Here is a 22,286-nt window from a genome sequence, read left to right on the forward strand (position 1 = left end):
TTGCTTATGTCAGATATATATGATGTTATATAAAAAGAGTGTGAGCACATCCATGTAGATGTGACTAGTGTTTTCAAACAAGTAAGTTTTGGAATGGAAGGAGGGGTTTGGTACATTCAGTTAACAGATGAAACAGAAGCATTTATTTCCAAAGATGTCTACTCCAGTCAGACAAATATACCCATTTAAGTTATCAGTATCGTACTTCATCTTTTACTGGGACAAGCCAATGCCTCAACAGGGTCTCCTCTTTTGTATTAGCTAAAAGAGTCTCTGAACTCAGTGCCTCTATAGCTAAGGCTCCTGTTGCACCAGGAGAGTGGAAACATGCAAACTAGTACCAGAGAACAGTGCATAATACAGTTTCCAGTTTTAAGCAAAGTACCAATATTAATTTTTATTTCAGAGTTCATTAACAAGGGTTAAAAGGAAAACTCCATTTTTTTCTTTCACTCACATAATTAGAAGCAACAGCAAGATTTTCCCAACATCAAGTATAGGTCAGATCATTTTATTGTTTCTGGACAGTAATGTTACCAAAATAGCTATTCTTCACATGTGTATCAATTCAAACTGGGAATGCCACTTTTAATGCATCTTTTTTTTTTTTTTTTCTACTGAAACTTTTCAGAGCAACCCCCCCCCTTTCTGTCCCCACAAATACCCCCTCAAAGCTGACTAGCTTTCAAACATTTGGGAATACACAGAAAATACGTAACACATTGATGGAGCAAAGATAGAGGCCTACAGAAACACTGGAAAAGGAGTAACCAGGCCTGCTTTGCAGCTGACATAGAGCCTGGAAAATGCAATCAAACTGGGGAATAAATGCACACCTGACATGAAGCTGGAGACAGGATTAGGACTAGATGGACAAAAATCCTAAAGGCAAGATGAAACACAGTAAGAGTGGGAATAACTATATAAGCAAACACTAATGGAGGAGCAAGGTCAGTCAAGAGAGAATAAATGAAAAACTTGACAAATAGGCTAAAAACCCCAAAAGAATTTGGTTTAAAGAAAACTGGGTAGAAGAAACTGCAGAACTCAAAGCAGCTTGTGATAATGCCTGTGATGTCCTCTGCTGTTCCTTCACTATCGACAAACACACTTCAGACAAAGCAAGCCTTTTATTCATTCCTAACAGTGCCATAAGGGTGGCAAGTTTACTCAAGAGCGTTAATAACCAGTCATGGCTATAGAACAGAGTTAAAAATGAAAAAAACAGAGGGTGACCTTATACCCAAGGCAGTACAGTGTCACAAGACAGATGGATTTGTGGAGTTTGCTTTCCAAAACAGAAGAAAGTTGCACAGAGTATTATCTCACTACAAAAAATGATTACCACTTAACTCATGTAAGGCTACAAAGATAACACTAGCATTTCATTTAGGAACACTGTTATTTTATCATCCTGTTTAGGTATGGCTGCTTCTTTAATATCAAAACAAATCTTGCAGTGAACTTTGAAAATTGACAGATTTGGCCTTTGCTGTCTGAAATCATTCAAGGCAACTGGCAATTCACAGAGCGCTTCACTAAATCAAAATAAAGCGAATTAGGCTACTCAAACCAAAACAAAACCACTAAAGCATCCTTCTGTAGTGGTTTAATCAGGTAATACAAGCTGTCACTTCTAACAATAGTTCAATACTAAAAGAAAAAATATCTGATTTATGTACACTCTTGACAACATTTATATGATTTACCCAAAAAAGTAGAGATCATCATTAATGAAGTGCAGTAAACTAAAACATGCTTGCCTATTTAATAAGTTATTTTTCACTAAAGTAAAAGCTACATGGTTATAATACAGTGAGTGATAACCTGAACACGTCAAAAGAAAAGTATATTTCCAAATGGCAGTGCAGAAGGCTATTCTATTCTCCTGGGGAGTGTAAGCAGACAGTCCCTCTGCAAACCCTACACTGCCACTACACAGAACATGCTGCAACTTAAAAGATTCCCCTGATACAGCTAAGCCAGTCAAGGAAAACAGGTGCCAAAAAATTCCTAGGCCTATCTCTATACTACTACATTAAATGTGTATTAGACAAAGTACATGCAGGCTTTAAAGCAAGCACCTCTTTCCAGTGCAAAAGAATTACGTGAAAAGAAATATGCAAGACATAAATGTCCTATTTTTGCCTTCTTCAGCAGGTTTTTTCATGTTTTATAAAAGAAAAAAATTAACATGCACGTACATGCATCAGTTGTCTTATCACACAGGAACAGAGCCAGCCAGCCTGGTTAAGGGCTGAAGAGAAACAGACTCAGTAAGTGATTCTTCTTTCACAAGATTTGTGCATTTTTGCAAACTATGTAATCTCAGGTAAATGGTCCTCCAAACATTTTAAACCCTGTATTTCCAAAATAATACCTCTTTTAAACAGGAAATGAGCCGTAGCAAGAGATGAGTTTCGAATCAGCGTTTCTGCATCTCCCTCACTGCACTCACTGCAGCAGATATCCTTATAATCTGGGAGCATCAGAAACTCACATCACTGAATACGCTGCAGAATGCGCTAGCAGCAGCAAGCTTCCACCACATTTTTCTCAAGATACTCTTGAGATCTGCTGAGATTAATTTGTGTGCCTGCCAATGAATTAAACTCTCACAGCAGAGGTGACTTTGCTTCTGCTCTATGCAGATGTAATTTATTTTTCTGAGGAAAAGATTGATCCTAAGTTTCCTTCACAGTACATTAGATAATTCCACTCTGGAAACACAGAAAAATTATGAGAAATAAAAAAATTATGCTAATGTGCAGGTCTAGTGAAGAATATGTTAATTTGACCAATTCACTGAATTGCTTTGTGTTTCAATTTCCTGGAATACCATTTAATCAGATATACAAGAAAAAAATCACCTGAAGTCTGAAAATTGTACATCCATGTAAGGCACTCAAGAACCTCAATTAATTTCACATGTACTTTGTTATTAATAGTCCTTTTTAGAATCTAGATTTTAGATAAAACTGCTTCATCAAAAGAAAAAGTGCTTCATCTAAACAAATCTAGTCCAGGACAAATGCTTATGGATCTCTATTGATGTATAGGTCTATAACTAGATGGTAACTTTCCCAATAGTTACGAAATATAATGGCTGTGTGTTAAGAAGGAATATAAAACTAGTTAAAAAATACACTCTCATCTTCAAAGGTACTTCAGACTGCACTAATAGAATGTCGTTTTTTGTAAAAAAACAGCATAAACCACCCCAGGGATAAGGGCAGTTTGCATCGGACAGTGAGATGCAACAATGAAGAGCAAAGTTGCGCAGCTTTGCCCCACAGTGATGAAATGATACATTTTCGTCAGGAGCAGACAGAAACCCCTTGTAACAGACAAAAAATTGCATAAGGTTCTTGCCCTTTGAGCATTTAAAAATCTTGTTCCCACTTCTGAATTACATAAGGCACAGCAATAGCATGCAGTTTTATAAGCAGATCTCCAAAAATATTACAAATGGCAAAGACATGAGTATACTAAATTTATATCTAGGATAAATAAGCCCATTCTTACCATCTGAGAACAGACACCCCAACGATCCACAAACCTCCAGACAAAAATACTGACCTAAATCATACAAGGCTGGTATTAAGCAACATTACTGCTCTCCACAGCAAGCAGATTTCCGCAGGACTCTACTACTACTGTACTCCTGGCATACGTTAGATGCAGGATGGAAGGTTTAGGTTAGGAAGAAAGCTTTCCCAGAGAGCATGGGGAGGCCCCAGCACTGGGTGCCCAGAGAAGCTGCGGACAGGGCTTTGAGCACTCTGGGCTTGTGGAGGGTGTCCCTGCCCATGGCAGGGATGGACTCTGAGGGCCCTTCCAACACAAACCGTTTGATGATATAATCCTATCATGTTAACATCCATTCTATATTGCTTTCTATTTGTGAATTAAACTTGCCTAGAAATGGATTTTCAATTCTGATCATGCAAAGCAGGGGGAAGAAGATTTGGCAGCTTTCCCAACTGCACTCCTTATATTCCCACAGAAGATGTAAAACAAAGTAAAAATCCCCTACACCATCATCAAAACCACAGAAACAGATACCTAAATTAATCATTGGCTAAGTCAAAATAAACTGCTCTGTCCAAAAGGTTCAACAACCTCTTTTTATTTGGAGACACTTCAAAGATTTGTTTCACACACTGCCCAGAATCTACTACACTGGCATGATCAAGGACCTAAAAATGCAGAAGCACATTTTTTTCTCCCTTAACTTCAGCTCCATACTTTCACTATGCCCAGTTTCAACGTGAAGCTGAAACCTTTGACTTTTTACACAACCCAAACTCATAGCCAAATGACACAGAGTCTGAAAGGATAGAACATAAGCCATTTCTTAAATACCTACCAAGAAAACAGTTGTCTTTCACTGAAAGGTGAGCAAGACCCGGCAAAATGTGATTATTTGGATGCAGTTCTTAATTTAAGGGTTTATTCTCTGGAGAAAGAGAAGCAGTGCTGGTATCTAACTGACAAAAGTCCTACCTATACCTTTGAAGTTTCAAATAAAAAGCACACTATGCCCAAGCACCACCAAAACTGTAGAGAAAGCACACAAACAAATAACAACATCTAAAAGCTCAAGGGAGAAGAGAAGGGGGGGAAACACAACCCTACAGACACCAGTCTGAAAGTCTCAGGTTACAGACTTCAGGGGACAATCTTCAACAGTCTGTTTAGCTGCAGATAATTTACAAGTACATTTAACACTTTCAAGTTTTGTATTTCTACTGCTAAGCAAATACCTAATAATCAAACACATCCCAAGCATTCTTCATTTTATGCTCAAACTAAACCCTTGGGTCATTCCAAAGCAGATGTATTTGCAGAAGACAGGTGCTCAGGTACAACATAAAAAAACTCAAGTACTTCAGTTCATGGGACCCCAAAACCAGGACCTGCTTTACCACTGGCCACAGTAGAGAAAACTGTTTTCACAAGTACAACAAATTGCCTAGAACGACTCCCTTTCTGCACCTCACAGAATCAACTTGTGCAGCAAGTTTCTTGAAGCATACTTCAAACCAAACATGGAAGCAGCCAATTGCAGTAGGAGCACGTTTGGCAGGCTGCACCTAAACCTCAGTAAGAAGATGCACAGGATTTTGCCTGCTGCCGTGGTTCCAGCATTACTGATTTGATAGTTTTGCTTTAACTTTTGTAAAGTTTGCTAGCAATATTTTAAACACCTGCCCTCCCCCCCCAAACAATATTCTTTCTCCAAAGTACCAAATACATTCCTTTACCTTGACTGCTATTTAGCATTTCTTAAGACCTGGATCTAGATTATAACCCAGACTGTCATGTACTACTGTGAGTCACCACAATAACAGCAATTCATCTGAACTGGCTGAAATACATCCAGCTTGGTTTTCATGCTGAAGTGATTGCAGATGCTGCCTGACCTTGGAGCTACTATTTTGTCAGGACATGAAACTTCAGGGCTAACTTCTAAATCACATCACATGACAAATACTAATAAAAACCAAATAAACAAAAAAATCCCCAAAACAACAACAAAGGAAAAGTCGTTTAAAGGCAAGAAAGGTCATTCCACTCATTCTTGCTAATCTTCAATATCAAGGTATTCTTCAGCTGAATTAACACTAATCTTGGTGAAAAAATGACAGCTGAGTCTGCTTGGGATACTCCTCCTAATTTCACCTCACATGCAGTTCACCTTATAGATAAGGATAACATATTGTTGGTTCATAGTCAACTTGGCACTCAGTCAGGTCCTCCTCTTCAGCGAGACAGCTATGCAACCAGTCACTTCACAGTCTGTACAAAATCCCTGAGGCTGTGCTGGCATGTGGAGAAATCAACAGGTCTCCACATCCATCTTCAGAATGCTTCTGCTGACCCATTCCACAAGCGTATCTAGGTTGCTCTTAACTCAAGTGCTACCACTTGTGTACCCTAACTCCTAAATCTAGGCTACCATCAACCTTCCTTCTCAGTTCACATGATTGAACTGGAACTTTACTGGATTCTAGAGTCCAATTGTTATTTAGGTAGGTTACAGAAGAAATGCAGACATCTTTTGCTTTCAGGTCTATACTCCACCCCTCATCTGTATAAAACACAAATGGGACAGGGTGGGGGTGTGCACAAGGAAAAAGGTGGCAAGAAATCATACAAACAAAGCCTTTAGAGAACTTTAAGATCAGTGGAAGGGGAAAGGACTAAAAGAACTATACAGTTTGCAGGACAAAACTTCAGTAGAGAAATGCAGCAATCAGCATCTTTGTTTCAGAAACAACCTAATGAAATTCTGATGATAAAGAAAACAAAGTCTATACTACCTAACAACAGAAGCATACATTTTTATATACAAGTTGAGCAAGAATCCCTAAAGTTACAAATTCAATGTTGACAAGGTATCAGAGCCTTTTAGTAAGGGTCATGATTTGTTATAAAGGCTAACCTTCCATAATATTTATCTACTGAACACTTAATGATACCCAGAGGTCTTGGAATTTTTTATGTAAAAGCAAATGTTGGAAGCATCAGAGAAGAATTAAGAAGATATCTTTGTGACCCAAAGGAGGCATTTTTTCCTTTCAAGTGTTACTTGGGCCAGTCTTCGGATAAAGCAACACTGTGCGTCATTCCAGTGCCCAGGCTAAATAAAGGTAGAATAATAGTGGCCTGAGTTTCTACAACTAAGAAACTGCAGTCTAGAAGGGGGAGCTGGGATAAGGGAAATAGTGCCATTATATGCATGACCACAGGAAAACAAATGCACCTTTATATGTCGAGAAGTGTAGTAAGGTAACAAGACCCCACAACTAAAATTAATGGTTTTCAGTAGTTATAAACTGTATTTCAAATATTCTTTTTCTATGTTCCTCTCCAAAAAGATACTTTATACTCAGTAAAATACTTGAAGACAAAATAATCTATTTAATTTTGTATTTTAATTGTCAAAGCCATTCCCCACCCACATTTACACACTAGCTAAATTGCATACAGACATGGAAGCTTTGTGCAACAGAGCCCCCATCTTCTGGGCACGTGGAGTTTACTTATATACTGCATGTATTCAATATAAGAAAAGACGACACCCGTTTAAACTTGGCTGGACATCGTGTGTCCATGAAGCCTCTATCACTCCACTCTTCAGCAGGACAGGGAGAGGAGAAAAATAAGACAGAAAAACCCAACCCCAAACTCGTGAGTCAAGAAGGCAGCAATTTAATACAGCAAAAGCAAAAGGCTGCACGAAAAAGCAAAGCAAAAGATTATTCTCTCTTTCCCCATCAGCAGGCAATGTCCAGCCACTTCCCAGGAAGCAATGCTTCATACCCGAGTTCCACGCTGTACCTCTCAGGTTCTTATTGTTGGGCAGATGTTGTATGGTATGGAATACCCCATTGGGCTGTTAGGGCCAGCAATCCTGACTCTGCCCTCTCCTATGGTCTTGCCCACCCCCAGATTCCTACTGATGTGGAAAGAAACATCTTGGTGTGCCACACTGGTGTGTTACTAATACCCTGCTGGCTGCCAACACACAGCACAAGCGCTGCTATGGGGAAACTGAACTTTATCTCAGCAGGACCCAATGCAAGACTAAACACTTCTACAGTCACACTGCAGAATAAGTGTCCTATAACGTACTACCCCAGAGTATTTCCCTAGCAACACCTCAGGAAGCTTCCCATACCCAAGGGTTTTTTATTCTCTTTTAATACAAAAGTGTAACATATACACACAGAAAGATTTATCCAAGACAGATTTGTTTGCTAACTTCCCCCCCCAAACCAAAACTCTAGGTTTTCGAGCTGTTAAGTTAGCAGCTGTTGTTACAGAAAAAGATGCAAATTAATGCTTACAATTGCTATGCCCAGATGTAGCTAACAGAGACACCCTTAAGCAAGAGTAGTGGAATTGGAAAGAATGATTCAAATGCTATCAAATCACACAGTGCTGCTAAACAAGCCTCACAGACCCTGCTAGAGGAATTCAAACCATACATACATTAACAGTGTTCCCAGGTTTGACTTACTGGTGAATCAGAGAAGTTTAAAAGAAAAAAAAAAACAACCAAAAAAAAAATCCCCCAAAGCCCCATTAACCAAACAACCCCTAAATTAAAGAAACAGTGAAAGAAAATAGCACTTCTAAATTACTTCACTAAGTTCCCACTGAATATTATGTGGATAAAGAATTAAAGAGTGTAGCTTCTCTGTAACTGCTTCACATGTTTACAAAGATGTATATACACTCTACCCCATGACCACATTTAAGTATCTCCAGTCAACCAACTTCGAGTTTACCGTTTAGCACTGTTTGACTGAAGGATGTGTTCATCTTCTCTATCAACACATCCTTCAGTAAAGGAAACTGAAGTTCACATTTATCAATCCTGCAGAAGGCCTTTCAAAGAGCAAGGCAGGGGCTCAGTATAAGACTTTCCCTAGTTACAGGAAAAGCCAAGCTCTCTATGAGAGAGACAATGCAGTAGAAATGCACGTCACTGGAGAGCTTCAGTTTTCAAAACAAAGTTCTCCAAAGGTCTAACATCCCTTGGCATTTCCTTCCTAGTCTATATCACCTGCCTTGGGAATATCAAGAAGCTTTCCCAGCAGAAGCATCACCTCAGTTAACAGTTCTAGGTCATTTTTTCCATCTTATTGTACACAAAGTTCATCAGCTGTGGCTTACTACATCAGTCAAGAGTCCACAAAATATATTATTAGAAATAGTTTTTCTTATTAAGCTTGAATTTACTGGGACAAGCACAGTATTCGCATCCATCAGTAAAAGAAGATTGCAAAACATGGTTTAATGACTGACTCAAATAAGAATTTAAATCCAAACTCCACAATTTAGTAACAATGCAAATATCACAAAATGAACACACTACATGTAGTCCCCCTACTTGCAAATTTGGGCAGATTACAATTTTTCTTGTGATACAATCATAAAATTTCACTAGTCTCTGCAAAGAAGCATAATGCTTTGCTTACAAATACACCCCAATAGGAAGAAAAGCATTTTCAATGTTAAGTGATGATTTTTACTGGGGTTGAGGGAAGGAGGACAACAGTAGAAAGCACAGCGGCTCATCATGGTAACACAATTTAACTGCGGCAATAGCTACTGAGTGAATTGCAGAACTGTGGGGAGACTAAAGGATTACTGAGATCAAGTGCCATGGTGACCTGAACCCAGCCCAAAACTGCTGACACTTAAAAAAAGCAGTCCTGCCTTGACCCCAGTTGTGTGTTCCTGTTCTACATGACCCCTCTGTTAAGCCAACATGAACATCTGGTGACCACACTGGCCATCCACCCAAGAAACCACTCTGCGTTAAGAGACTGTTTTGCCAACATTAGTCAAAACCCAAAGCAGCTTCTCTGCACATGGGAGTTCCAGGAATCCCTCTACTGACATGAGAGAAAAAACAAGTGACCAGAAGCAGGGTAAGTTGCCTCTTTACTCTGCAAGGCTGGTTTAGATGACTGCCACCAGTCAGGTGAGAGCTGTCCATTATGCAGTCCTCAGGCTGGAAGTCAAGCAGGAGCTGTGGCATTACTTATCAAAGTGCAGCTCCTGACAGACTTAAATTTGCAATGAATACCCACACCCATAGTAAACAACAAATCACTGATGCCAAAACTTCATAACAAACACAAAAACAGCAACAAACCTATAAAAATACTGCTGGATTTGGTTTCTTTGGGTTTTTTGTTTGTTTGTTTTTTTTAAAGGACACTAACATTCTGTTATACCATGTTAGTTTTGGATTTGGGAAAATTATTTAAAGGACCCCTCAAATGTTTAAACCCAAAGAACTTGGATGATTTCAAGTATCTGCATGCTCATCTTGCAGGGTATAGAACAGTAATATACAGAACTGCTCAGTGTCCATGTATCTATATTTTTAGTTGCAAAACTGCTTTTAGCCTGCCCCACCACCCTGTTCCACTTGGGGGTACTCACTTTTGAGTAATTATGACTAAGAACATTCAAAATTCCAAGCTTCAGGACCAACTGCCTTAAATGAAAACTTGGCAATAAGCAGACATCATCTTAAACATTATGGGATGTGTTTTATAAAGAGCTGATACATCTGCCATATCAAGCAAGAACAATGCCTACTGCCTCTCAACACATAGTTACAGTCAGTGCAAAGTCAATGCTATGGCAGAGACCTGTGTCCCTACCACCCCACCAGTTCTAGAATCAGTGTTTCAAAAACATGGGCCAAACAAAAAGACTGAGCAAGATTAAAAACAAACTTTGTGCTCCTCCTCATAGAAAAGGTCCCCCTGTACAGCTGCCTGTACCACTGTACAGACTCTGGTAGCATGAGAACACAGGCAGCAGAGTATTATTTTAATTACGTAGAACTAAAAATTTTAGGTTACATAAAATTTACAACTTCACTGATAACATTCTAAAAGCGTCAAAAGTTAATTATTTTGTTTTAATCAGCACATTTAGTTATACTGAAGACCAAACAACAACCACCTCATGACAAGCATTATGTTGTTCAGATTTAACAACAATACATGGGGAAAAACCCTATTTAAATAAAATATTAAATTGAGGATAACCTTCTAACTCCTTTGTGGCTAGAAAAAGTGTACCAGGGTTACTCGATGCAGTACGCAAGTGCCCAGAGAGGAAGAGATGTTTTCATTTGTCTCTGAAGAACAGAAAAACTGTTTACATTTCTTAGGTCTGGATTCTCTAAACAATTACTTGCAAGCAATTGTTTGAAACAATGTTTGTTACAAGTTTTATCTACAGTTTTGTCAACAGTAGAGATAAATACTATAGAGCAAGTCTTTCCTCCTACAACTGACAGGAATTGTGATAAAAGCAATGACTAGTGAACTCCTTAGAACAGAAGCCCCAAATCCCGTTAAGACTTCCTTGCAACTTACTCAGTGCAATTAATTATTATTAGACTTGCCACATTTTTCAATCCTTACAGTATTTGCAGGAATTTTTCAGCATTAAAAATTATTCCATATTATGGACATTGGCACTTATTTTTTCTTTCCAATGAGGTATCTTAATCAGCAAAGTTTGGGTTGGGTGTGTCTGGGCCCCCCCCATCTCGAGTAAAAGCCAGTTACATAACCTCCTAGATGAGCCAGGAATTGTTTACCATGCCCATTCTTGCTATACACAAATACACTTCTTCCATTTTATAATTTCGTGCTGAGGTAAAACGCAAACAGCATCTGTTAGCTCAGTTTAAAAGCATAAAATAATTTGGAGAAAGCCTTACAAATCGTAACTGTGATCACTGCAAGCAAATGAGAAGGAACCATGCCAAAAAAGGTATAATGGCTCAAGGAAAAGCATCCAGCCAGTAGAAGATTTAAACTCCTGTGTTCTGACTTGTGCTTCAGCCATTAAAAAGCACTAGTGTTTTCCTATTCTTTTGGGTTAGTCTTTTCAGGTTTTGCCTTCTTTAAATTAAGTCTCCTTCAGAGAAGGGAAAGCAGCTTGAAATAAAGCCCTTTAGATTAAGCAGTGACAGGCAGGAATAGTCAGCTGCTTTTCTGATTACCACTTCCACAAAAATGCAGGTTTCTGCTATGCTATAACATATCCAGGCCTTACCTCCTCCCACCATAAACTTTAATCTACGTCGCCACAAACTGGGAAAGAATTTTAACCAGTACTTCACATTGCCATAAACACACAGGCTTTATGCTAAACGTGTCTTCAAGAGAAAAACTGCACAACAGAAGAGAAACTAGCTTATGTTCCTGGTAAACATATACTTCCTATCACATTTCAAATTTCTCAACAGAGGGATTGGGACACCCAGCCTGAGTGTGGAGAGCTGGTTGAACCAGAAGTGACATTCTGTTAAATGCTGAGTAGTTTTTGGGTTTGTTTTTTTTTTTAATAGTAATGAGCCAGAGTGGTTTGCTGTGAAGTTTAGTGCCATGTTAAAAATCTGGGATCAAGGATGCTCTGAATTGAAGTGAAATGAATAATAACAAAATAGAAACAACAAAGAACTACTTAGCTATCAAAAAGTCTACTTCTCTGCTCTTACTTTCAGATATTCTCTAGGATAAGAGAAGAAAACTAAGAGTATTACAAGGTTTTAGTCTTCTGAAAGACTTTTACCGTATCTTTTCCCCACCATTAAGCTCGAGCAACATCTATTTTAAGTGATAATTACTTCTCAGTGACACTCCTTCATTAACCATACAAAACCTACCTACCCCTGGTTTTATTTTGCATAAAACTTTCAATAACAAAAATGATACAAGAACAGCAATTAAAATACAGGAAATAAAGAAAATATTTTGTAAATTTCCTAAACACACTACAGATCAAAGTTTTTGACTTGTTTTTCCAACTTTCCTGCCCAAAGATATGTGTAGTTTTCTAAGTCACAAGCTAGAGTAACCTCTGGGCAAGGCTAAAACTATCTTCACTTCCAGTGTTCGCAAACAAACTATGGAAATTCCCAAGATATCAACCCTGTGATTAACTGAAGCAAAAAGTGAAATATTCTGCATGGAATCATCTCAGTAACAAGTTAAACTGTATGCCTTCCCTATTCCTACTTAATCAAAAGCTTTCTCCTTGATTTTTTTTTTCCTCAGATGAGTCAGAAGAACAAGACATCTGCTGGGGATGGGAACTACCAGAAGATTTCTCATCCCCTCTTTAGATCAACGCCTATTTTTTGCGTAGCACAGGCATTCTACTACCTCTATCTCAAGTGCAGTGTAGCAACACTATGCTCTCACTTCCTGTGCTAAGCTCAGCTTATAGGAGGGGTACAAAACCGATGAGGAATTTTCAATTTCAACAGTCCTAACAGTCTAATGCTTACTATTGCAAGGATTGGATGGAGGGCCAACGTTTCGGGTAGGCAGGAAGGCCTTCAACTGTTTACAGAAACTGACATTCAAATTAATGGGTTTAGCAGCTAAACTAAATATACACTGGTCACTAGCACCAAACATTCTCTGCAGCTTAAAGAGATTTGGTTTTTTACCCCATCTTTCAATATTTTGTCTCAAAATTGATGTTTTTAATATATTTTGGTAGTTCTATCCCCTTCTGAAACACTCGAGGGCAGAAAGATTGTGTAAAGGTTGCCTTCTAAACTGCACAGCAGCTGGGCAGAGAACTCAAAAATGCTAATAGCAAAGCAATTAAAGACATGCCAGATTCTTCTTATCATGCTGAGAATGTTTAAATGGGAAGTCATTTAACTGCATTTTCAGGTCTTCCCATTAGAAACACTACAAGGATGTTAAAAACGAGATTTTCAAATGCACCTTTTAATTAATATACATTCTTAAAGTAAAGGTGATGGCAGGACATTGCAGCAAACCAGTAAGTAGTAAAAGTCAACCCAGAATTCATGACAAGGGAACCCTTGAGTCTTTTGACATGGCATCGTTTGCCTACTGTAAACTCTGACAAGCATACATATGTAGCACTGCCTTTCTTTAAGGAAGGACAGTGTGAGTTAGTAAAAGCATAAACAAATGAACATCTGTTGCAAGAAGATGGAGTGGTGTCTAATGTCTACATAGGAAAACAGATCACAATTAAGGGGGAAGAATGCTATATTTTTTTTCAAGTTTAGCAGGCCACCTCAGTTTGCCACCTAGGTCATAATCAGACTGCTGAGTCTCAATCAGTGGAGCACACCACCACATCATCATTAAATCCATCCACCCTTCCAGAACAAGCAAGCACAGCTGCATCTACCCGTACTGTCCAGGGTTTCCCAAGACCAAGCAGCAACAACCTGATCCCCACTCACATCCAAGGCAGAGAAAAGAATGACGATATTTTAAAAACAAGACAAAAAAGCAGAAGGAGGCAGGATTAAGAAACTCGGGCAAGACTACAACTAGACACCTACGCAGCAGGCATGAAAGAGGGTCACCTGCCTACTCCCAGCCTCAGTTTTCGGCGCCATCTCAGCCCCCCAGTACACTCCACCCCGTGGGCCCGGCGCCCTGAAGCAGAGCCCCGCGCTCAGATCACCCTGCGGACAAGGTCCAGGCCACACGCTCCCGCAGGCGCCTCTCCGCGGGCAGCCCCGCGGCCCCTCACCGCTGCACCCCCCTCGCCGCCGCTTCTGGGCCGCGCCAGGGCTCAGGCCCTTCCTGGCCCTGGTCACACCGCTTCTGGGCCGCGGCCTAAAAATGGCGGAGGCAGCCACACTTCCCGGGTTGCTCACCCCCGTGCCCACTCCGCCAGCGGGCCAGCGCCGAGCCGCACTCACCGTCCAGCTGGTCTCTCGTACCCAGACTCCGCGCCCTGTCGCCTCGCCGCTCGCCGCGTCCCTCCAGCCCTAGAAACCGCCGCCTCACGAACCCCCTCCTCGGCCGGCCGCCATCTTCCGTCCCCCACCAGCGACCGGGCGGCGTACGCGCCCTACGTCAACACGTCCCAGCGGCTCGAGAGGCGGGCCCAACGCCCGTTGGGGCACGGCCACTAGCAGACTGAGGCAAATGCGCAGGCGCGGGGCGCGCGCTTCTTCCGCGAGCCGCCAGCTGTGCCGCGAGCCGCGCCTGCGCCGCCGGAACCACAGCTCCGCCCCCTCCCCCTTCCACACTCTCCGACACTTCCCGTCACAGGCGGAGGCGCGAAGCGGTGAGCGCATGCGCAGTGTGAGGGGACGGGCTGTCCCGTCATCCCCTCGCTGTAGCGGGGCGCGCTCGGCGTCCCTCCCGCATTCCCTCGGGGAAGGAAGCATCGTGTACCCGCCGTGGTGGGGAGGCTGCCATCCCGCCCTCCCCGGGCCCGGGCTTTGACAGTGCTGCGGGCAACAAGGTCTCTGCCGGCTCCCGTCTGCGAAACGGGCAGCGCCGGCAGCCGGAGAAATGGCGGCTGCCAGACCGCGCCGCTTCGCGCGTCTCGCTCCGGCTTGAGTCGCTGGGCTGCTTCGCCTTGTGGCAAATGCTCGGGAATGTTGCTTTTGCTGACTGGAATGGGCGCGGTATTTTTTCTGTGCTGGCTTGGGGAGCGGAGGGCACAGGCTGCCTCATGGGGAACCGTCTGCTGGGGACTTGAGGAGATAAAGGACAATCCTCGATCGAGATATGGCACAGATAGGGCATAAGATAAGGGGAAACACCGCTCAGCTCCCTAGCAGTAAGATTAAGGCAAGATGGAGGCTCCCCATTTGGCTTCAGTGGGCCCAGACAATACAAAGATTCGCAGCAGTTAAGAGCTGTGTAAGATCAACAGTGGTAACTTAGAAAGATACTGCATTTTGCTCAGTAAGCTCGTGAATATAATTTCCTTCACCCAGGGGAAGCAGAAACCTGCCAGACATGCAATGTGTATTATGTTATGTACTATTTTGAAGAAGGCCCCTTGGAAACCTTGGAAGTTCCAAATTGATAGGTAAACGAGGGATTTCAGACAGGAATAGGGTATAAAAATGCTGAAAACTCTGACCACAAGTACGCCTACTTCACTAGGACACCTGCTCTTGCAAGAATGTATAATAAATTGCTGTTTCACTAGTATGTCTACTGCGAGTCCTTTCTTAGAATCATTGGCATTTCTAACAGTGTTAGTGTTCTGCACACTCTGAGGGATCGCACCTCATGCGACTGCCTCAGATGCTTCACCTTCCCCCTCCTGATTAACAGGTCCCGAAACACAAACACTGAGAACAAGTAATCTCTGTGCTCATAACTGCCCTTTTGCAGAGGATGGTGCCAGTCTCCTGCAACTGCCAAATCTTAATGCTCCTCGGGAGTCTTCTACACCAGCCCGAGTTGACAAAAACCACCCTGGCCTGTCAGTATGGCAGCGACATTAAGTTTCCAGCAGAAATAATACCTTATTTTTCTGTCTCTGCAACCTTGGCAAAACTACTGTTTATCACCACAAGCAGTGCCTTCAGACTCTTGTCTTCCCTCAACCCAGCATTTTCCTTCTTCCAGAAGCAGTGGTAACATTACCCTATGATTCTGGGATACTATGATTCCCAACATTTAAGATTTGGGAGGGCTGGCTAGGACGTTACCCTAACTAAAACAGCATTCCTTCCCACTGGAGGCTAACAGCCTGTCATTGTTGCCAAACCCCTGCTTCCGAGCTAAGATAACACTGGGTGTGCAGAGGCTCCACCAAGGGCCATCCCTCCAGAGTGGGACCATACTTACTGATTCCTCCTTGCAACTATAGCAGTTTGCAAGCTGCTCCATCCTCCCAGGATGGACACCTGGCTTTGTTAACATCAAAATGATTGGTTTCCCTTTTTTTTATTCCCCCCATTCTCTGAAATGGTCCATAGGTTGTTAGGTATCTGTGAGCACTTGGCAGAGAACAGGGGAACAGAGAGGGAGATGTTGCCCAAACAGTCTCTCACCATAACCCCAGTCAGTAATGTCTCTCTCCCTCTCTCATGGGTCCTGAATTGTACTCGCATTTTAACATACTTGGGGAGTCCCCAGATCTCCAAACCAGGTTAAGAATCACATGATCTGTTTATCAAAAAGGCCCCATAAAACAGTAACACCTAATATTTATAACCACACGTTATTTAGAAATATCTTTAATTTACACTAAAAAATAATAGAAAATTGATGCCCCCAGCGATAAGCCGCCTGAGAGTCAAGAACAAGTTTCTCCATCTCTCTCAGAAGTTCACAAAAGTCACATCTGCATTTCTGCTACAAACAGAAACATGTTGAGAAGTTCCAGATCAGAGAGAGGGATTTGGAAGAAACAAACACTGGAGCCGCTGGGAGAAGGCTCTTCCAGGCTCTTATGCTCCCACAAAACAGGCATCCTTAGGAACGTACACGTGGAACAAACCAAGAGGACGGAAGCAATCTCCAGTCCGAATGCACCTGTGGATGACACGGCACTGAAGTACCCTGTATCCACAACTCTCCTCACTCAGCCAGGAGCTGGACTGGTCCAGAGGGCAGAGAAACAGCCAAAGCTCCCTGGTTTTTCTGTTCATATATTAACCTTAATACTGGAAGCTGCGTTTAGTCTGAATGTCGTCAAGTATCTGCTGCAATTCCTCATCTTCAAATCGTCCCTCCAGGCTGCAAGATAAGAACAATGAGGAGACATTAGAGATTTTAGAAGTAATTCCCCCTGGATTCATTTCAGACAGACGTACTTCCCTCCTGCCTGTCTCCACACCATTGTCACCCACCTGCATGGCACCACCAGGAACTGTGTATAATGTGACTGTACGGATACAACCCTTGATCTTCCTCCTCAAATGACAAAGCTCCATCCTCCCCAGAACATTCTGCTGAATCATCTCAAATTGCTTAATAAAAGGTAGCAAGGCAGGTGCAGGCTTAAACAGACTTCTAAATGAAGTCCACATAGCCCCATGGTAAGCCAGTGCAGTACTGGTATGGAATCATAGCTTACAGGGAAGAAACTGTAATTAAGGTGGGGGTTTCACACCCTCCTCTATCTTGGATGATGAGGTAACAAATCAAGATATGATAATATCAAACATTCTGCTTCTCTGTATGGGACATTTGCCCCAGCAGAACTCCTCCACCATGCCCTGACACTCCAAAAAGAAAACCCCACAAACCACCAAACACAGATGGAGGGCCTAAGAACCACAGTTTAAGCCGTTTACACTTGACACAGTAAACATTGTCCATGTTCATTTAGGACCCTTCCAAAGATTACCTCACTGTCAGATTAATGAGCAGGTGAGATGGAAACACAAAGTTTCTCTGTCAACAGGGTTGGATTGAAGAGAGAACATCCTCTGGCTTCGGATCCTGGGAAAGCATGATATATAAATGCTCACCTAGGAATCAAAGCTTTCGCTTCCTCAGCCGTCTCAGGACACAAGTTTGCCAAACAAGCCAGTTCAAATTTATGGAGCTTTTTCTGAAGCAGCAAACTGCAAGGAAAGACAACTCCGTGAAATGACAATTAAACTAGAAATCGAACAGGGCACAAAACAAAACAAGTATCTTTTTTCACTATAATTTTGGTACTGAAGTCAATGTTTTTATCAGGAGGAAAGACTCACCATATAGCTGCAAAGAGAGTAACTCCACTTCTCCACCCCCCACCCCGAATTACTCTACAAGGTCTAGAAAATCCTTCCATGTAATGCAGCCATCTGTCATTCCAACACTGACAACAAATTCAGAAGGCTGGATCAAGACAGAGCACAACCCCCCATGAAGAATGATGGTAAAATTTCATACCTATTCGAACGATTCAGAATCAGAGTACCAACCAGGAACCACCACCGAACTGCACTTTTGTCAAGCAGCATTAACATCACATACCAAATTCTCCAGTATAGTCTTACACCTGAACTTGTCCACCCACCTACGGACACTGGCGATGGTTTCACGATTTTTGAAGCGGCTGAAGCGTGCTGTGTAGTTCAAGGTTTTCATGAAGACTTCTGAAAGCTCCTGCTCATCTTCTGCACTCTCATTCTGTTGCTTACGATGCTCAAGGAGCATATGTACCTCTGAATTTAGAAGAGTTTCCGCAGTTTCAAATTCTACATTTGAATGATGGATGAACACCAGCATAAATAAGGTAAAGCATGGATGAGTTAAGTCCACTTAGCAGAAGTTTTCAGCAGAATCACAAGGTTGGAAAAGACCTTTGTGATCACAGAGTCCAACCATACCTGTCCTTCTACTAAACCATACCCCTGAGCACTGCATCTACCTGTCTTTTAAATACATCCAGGGTCAGTGACTCAACCCCCTCCCTGGGCAGCCTGTTCTATGCCCGATAACCCTCTCAGTGAAGAACTATTTCCTAATTTCTAATCTGAACCTGCCCTGGTGCAGTTTGAGCCCATTCCCCCTTGTCACATCACCTGTCACTTGGGTGAACAGACCAACACCCATCTCTCTACACCCTCCTGTCAGGTAATTGTAGGCAGTGATAAGGTCTCCTCTCAGCCTCCTCTTCTACAGGCTGAACACCCCCAGCTCCCTCAGCCACTCCTTATAAGGTTTGTTCTCCAGACCCTTCCCCAGCCTGGTTGCCCTTCTCTGGACATGCTCCAGGACCTCGATGACTTTTTTGTAGTGAGGGGCCCGAAACAGAACCCAGTATTTGAGGTGCAGCCTCACTAATGCTGAGTTCAGGGGCACAATCACTTCCCCGGACCTGCTGGCCACACTGTTTCTGATACAAGCCAGGATGCTGTTGGCTTGTTTTAGGGGAAAACAAGAAGTTCAGAAGTGACATCTATAGCCTTTGGGAGCATCTGAGTTCTTAAAGTATATGTAGATGCTGCTGAACATGTGAAACAAAGCTTCCTTTACCCAAAGGTCAACTGACCCACCAAAACTTCATTATCAGAAAAAAAAAAAATTAACCAATCTTAACATTTTTCCCCCACTTTTTAAGCCAAACTCTCTTTTCCTTTTCTTCATCATCACTGCATTTATTCCAACAACAAGGTCTTTCAACACCAGCACTACGAGCAGTTGGAAGCGGCGGGGCCAGAGGTGGCAGCCCGGGGTGCCCGTCAGCTACAGGGCAGCACCAGAAAGGGACCGGCGACCTTCCCTTGCACGGCGCGGTGGCACAGGCTGAGCAGAGGCCGGCTACAGACAGACTTCAGTACAAAAACTCCCAGACCCCACTCTTCTTCCTCCCCCCCCACTCCTCTTCCAGGGTCGCCCCGAGGCGCGAGTACAGCCCCGGAGCTTATACCCAGCGGGGCTCTGAAGAAAGGAACGCAGAGATCGCCCGCGTCCCGAGCTACCACCGGCGCTGTGCGCGTAGGAACCGCGACGGACAAGCACTGGAGCCGGTGTGCCCGTGGCTGGCGGGGCGCTCCGGCGGGTGAGCGACTCAAGAGGCCGCCCGGCGAGGCCGGCGCCCGCGGGGGACCGGAGAGCCCGTTCCCCGCTCGGAGGGGCCCACGGACTCCGCGCACTGCCCCGCAGCCGCCGCCTCCAGCCTCCGACCAACCGCCCGGCCCGGCTCCCGCGGCCCCTCTCTCTGCCTCCCGCTCGGCCGGCCGCCCCCCGCGGCGCGCACCTTTGGGGAAAACGAGCTGCGAGGCGTCCTCCTCCACATCCGCCGCCCGCGGGTCGCTGCCGCCCGCCGCCATTGCCTCAGCCAGCACCGGAAGCCCCGCCGCCCGGAAGCGCCGCGCCGCGCAGCCCGCCTGCCCCCGCCGAAGAGGCGCTGACAGGAGGCGGGTCGGGCTGCCGCGGGGAGGGGAGGAGCGGTGTGAGGGGAGACCGCGGAGGGAAGGAAGGGACGTGGTTACGCCTGGGAGCAGCACCGCGGGAGAGCGGCGAGAACAGGGCGCCTCAGCACCCCGCCCCTCTCGAACCCAGAGTCCTGGAAGGGGAGCAGCTCCTGGGAATCACGCCCGGGGCCACAGAGCGCGTAAAGCGCGGCCCGAGAGCCCCGGGGGCTCTGGCGCAGGCAGACCTGAGGGAAGGTTCCTTCTCTCAGCCGGTCAGGAACAAACCAAGGAGCTGAAAAGCGGCACGTCCCCCCTGCTCAGACCGCGGGGCTGCCTCTCCAGCTGCGAGGTGCCTGCTTCACCCCCCGGGTGCCTCGGGAGCTACAGCCTCCAGAACCTCCAGAGCCTCCCCCTAGCTGGCCGGAGGGGGCTGTACGCCAATTTCCGCCTGGCTCCCCGTGATTAACAGACCCCGCTCCATGAGGAACGCTTTGAAAGGGAGGATGCTTTTTCAGACGTTCCAGAAGTAGGAATCTACAGAGCACAAATGCGGGCTGGAAATTACTAGTTCTTCCAACCCTCTGTCACGGGAACACTGCCTGCAAAATACCTCAGGGAGGAGTATCTTCCCTGGAGAGCTCACACATAAGTGCCTCACCAGCCTAAGGCTCTTAAAGTAATCATCTTATCAGACCTTATTATGTCATCTTGGGCCCCTAAAGAAAGGCAAAAATAGACTGTTGGAGGATTTATGATGAATCCACTCGTGTTCTTGTGAACTTGCAGCTGTGCCTAGATGAGCCGCTTCCCCCAGGCCGGGGAAAAGAACGAATTAGGAACAAACTGTAAGAATATGAAGGGGTCAAATCACAGAACATTCGTTATCTGGATAAATGAGCATGGTAGAGAAATGGATTGAAAATGAATTTGTTACGTGGTACAAGCAGAAAGACATTCAGGAAGATGGAGTGAAAAATATCTTGGGGAACATCTGGCAAATTGAACAATTTCAATTAGGCTTACAAGAAAACAAGGAAATCCATGCCAGATTGATGAAAGAAGCATTTGAAATCACTTGGAATCCTGATGGCTTCTCAAATAACCCATCTACTCAGAACCTAACGACTCTCAGGGCAGTAGGTAGCTTGCAGAGGTTTAAGTTACTAATTTCACGTCTGTTTTTCCCCAAGGATTCATTCTACTTAAGTACTCAAAACCTGAAACAATTAAGAGAAAGCCAGATACTTGCAAGAGTTTGTAAGAGGCTACAATGAAAGATAAAGGTTCATTATCACTGTTGTATTTATTTACAGACTCAAGAATCAAACAGGAGATGAATAAGTCCCCTCCACCCCCTTTCATTTTAAAAAAATGTAAAAAAAAAATGCCCTTAAAATCCCACAGTAAATATTGTTCACCTACCGCAACAAACCAAACATAATGGAGTAGCTGACTTTTCCTTTGTTGACTTTAAAAAGTGCAGGCTTCTTCCTCACAAATAACGACTGTCTCAGCATTTATCACTTTGATTGGAAAATGTGCATTTAAAAAAAAAAAGAGATAAATCAAAGTGAATGATGACAGGAAGTTTTAGATGTATTTATTGGTCATGAATCAGTATTATCCCCCCCCCCCAACTCTGCCCAATCTAATTTATCATGAACATATTCCATGGCAAAAAGCTGGAGTAATGATACTAGACAGCAGGTTGTTAGACAGCCCTGCCATGGGAAGTCCCACATTGCCATAATTTGAAAAAAGACCCAGGAACAACCAATCACACCAAGACGGGTGGTTAAAAATGCTTCACTGAGTAACACTGTAATAAAATGTGGGAAAACCCCCAGTAAGTGTGTGCTGTTGGTAGTGTGATAATGCATTTGTAACACACTTTCCCTTCTAATTCACCAGCAGAAGAGCTGTTACCTCCCTAGCAGCTTTTGAGCTTTCTAGCAGCAAGTACGTATTTTGTGAAGCGTGTCGAAGCCCCACAACTTAAAGAGAAATGCAGGTAGGTTTATGGATTAAAAATTGTAAAATGAGGGTATTGAAACCTTAATCTCTTGCCCTACATTCCCAGCATGCTCTAGGAAGAGGTCAAAATCCTCACAGCTATCACACA

General features: G+C 43.4%; 2 protein-coding genes across 3 annotated transcripts in view; both read right to left on the reverse strand.

Annotated features, from left to right (window-relative positions):
- The window catches only part of WDR33 (WD repeat domain 33), a 67,066-nt gene extending 52,685 nt beyond the window's left edge, over window positions 1-14,381 (reverse strand). Inside the window, exon 1 of the mRNA XM_084267093.1 lies at window positions 14,258-14,381. The gene's annotated coding sequence lies outside the window, so the exon portion shown is untranslated. The remainder of the gene's footprint in view (window positions 1-14,257) is intronic.
- A 2,141-nt stretch (window positions 14,382-16,522) lies between these two features.
- On the reverse strand, window positions 16,523-20,080 carry POLR2D (RNA polymerase II subunit D; the record flags this gene model as incomplete). 2 transcript variants are annotated; one of them, XM_084267324.1, is made up of 5 exons in its annotated part: window positions 16,523-16,844; window positions 16,969-17,048; window positions 17,786-17,881; window positions 18,322-18,502; window positions 20,008-20,080. In XM_084267324.1, 4 exons carry the CDS (start codon window positions 20,078-20,080, stop codon window positions 16,970-16,972), a joined length of 429 nt encoding a protein of 142 aa, XP_084123450.1. In that variant the 3' UTR covers window positions 16,523-16,844; window position 16,969. The 2 variants fall into 2 exon arrangements, with proteins under 2 accessions (XP_084123450.1, XP_084123449.1); XM_084267323.1 differs by having other exon boundaries at window positions 16,523-17,048.
- Window positions 20,081-22,286: the final 2,206 nt, after the last annotated feature.

The sequence above is a fragment of the Gallinula chloropus genome (genome assembly GCF_964237585.1).
Source record: "Gallinula chloropus genome assembly, chromosome: 8".
In the NCBI taxonomy this organism is placed as follows: Eukaryota; Metazoa; Chordata; class Aves; order Gruiformes; family Rallidae; genus Gallinula; species Gallinula chloropus.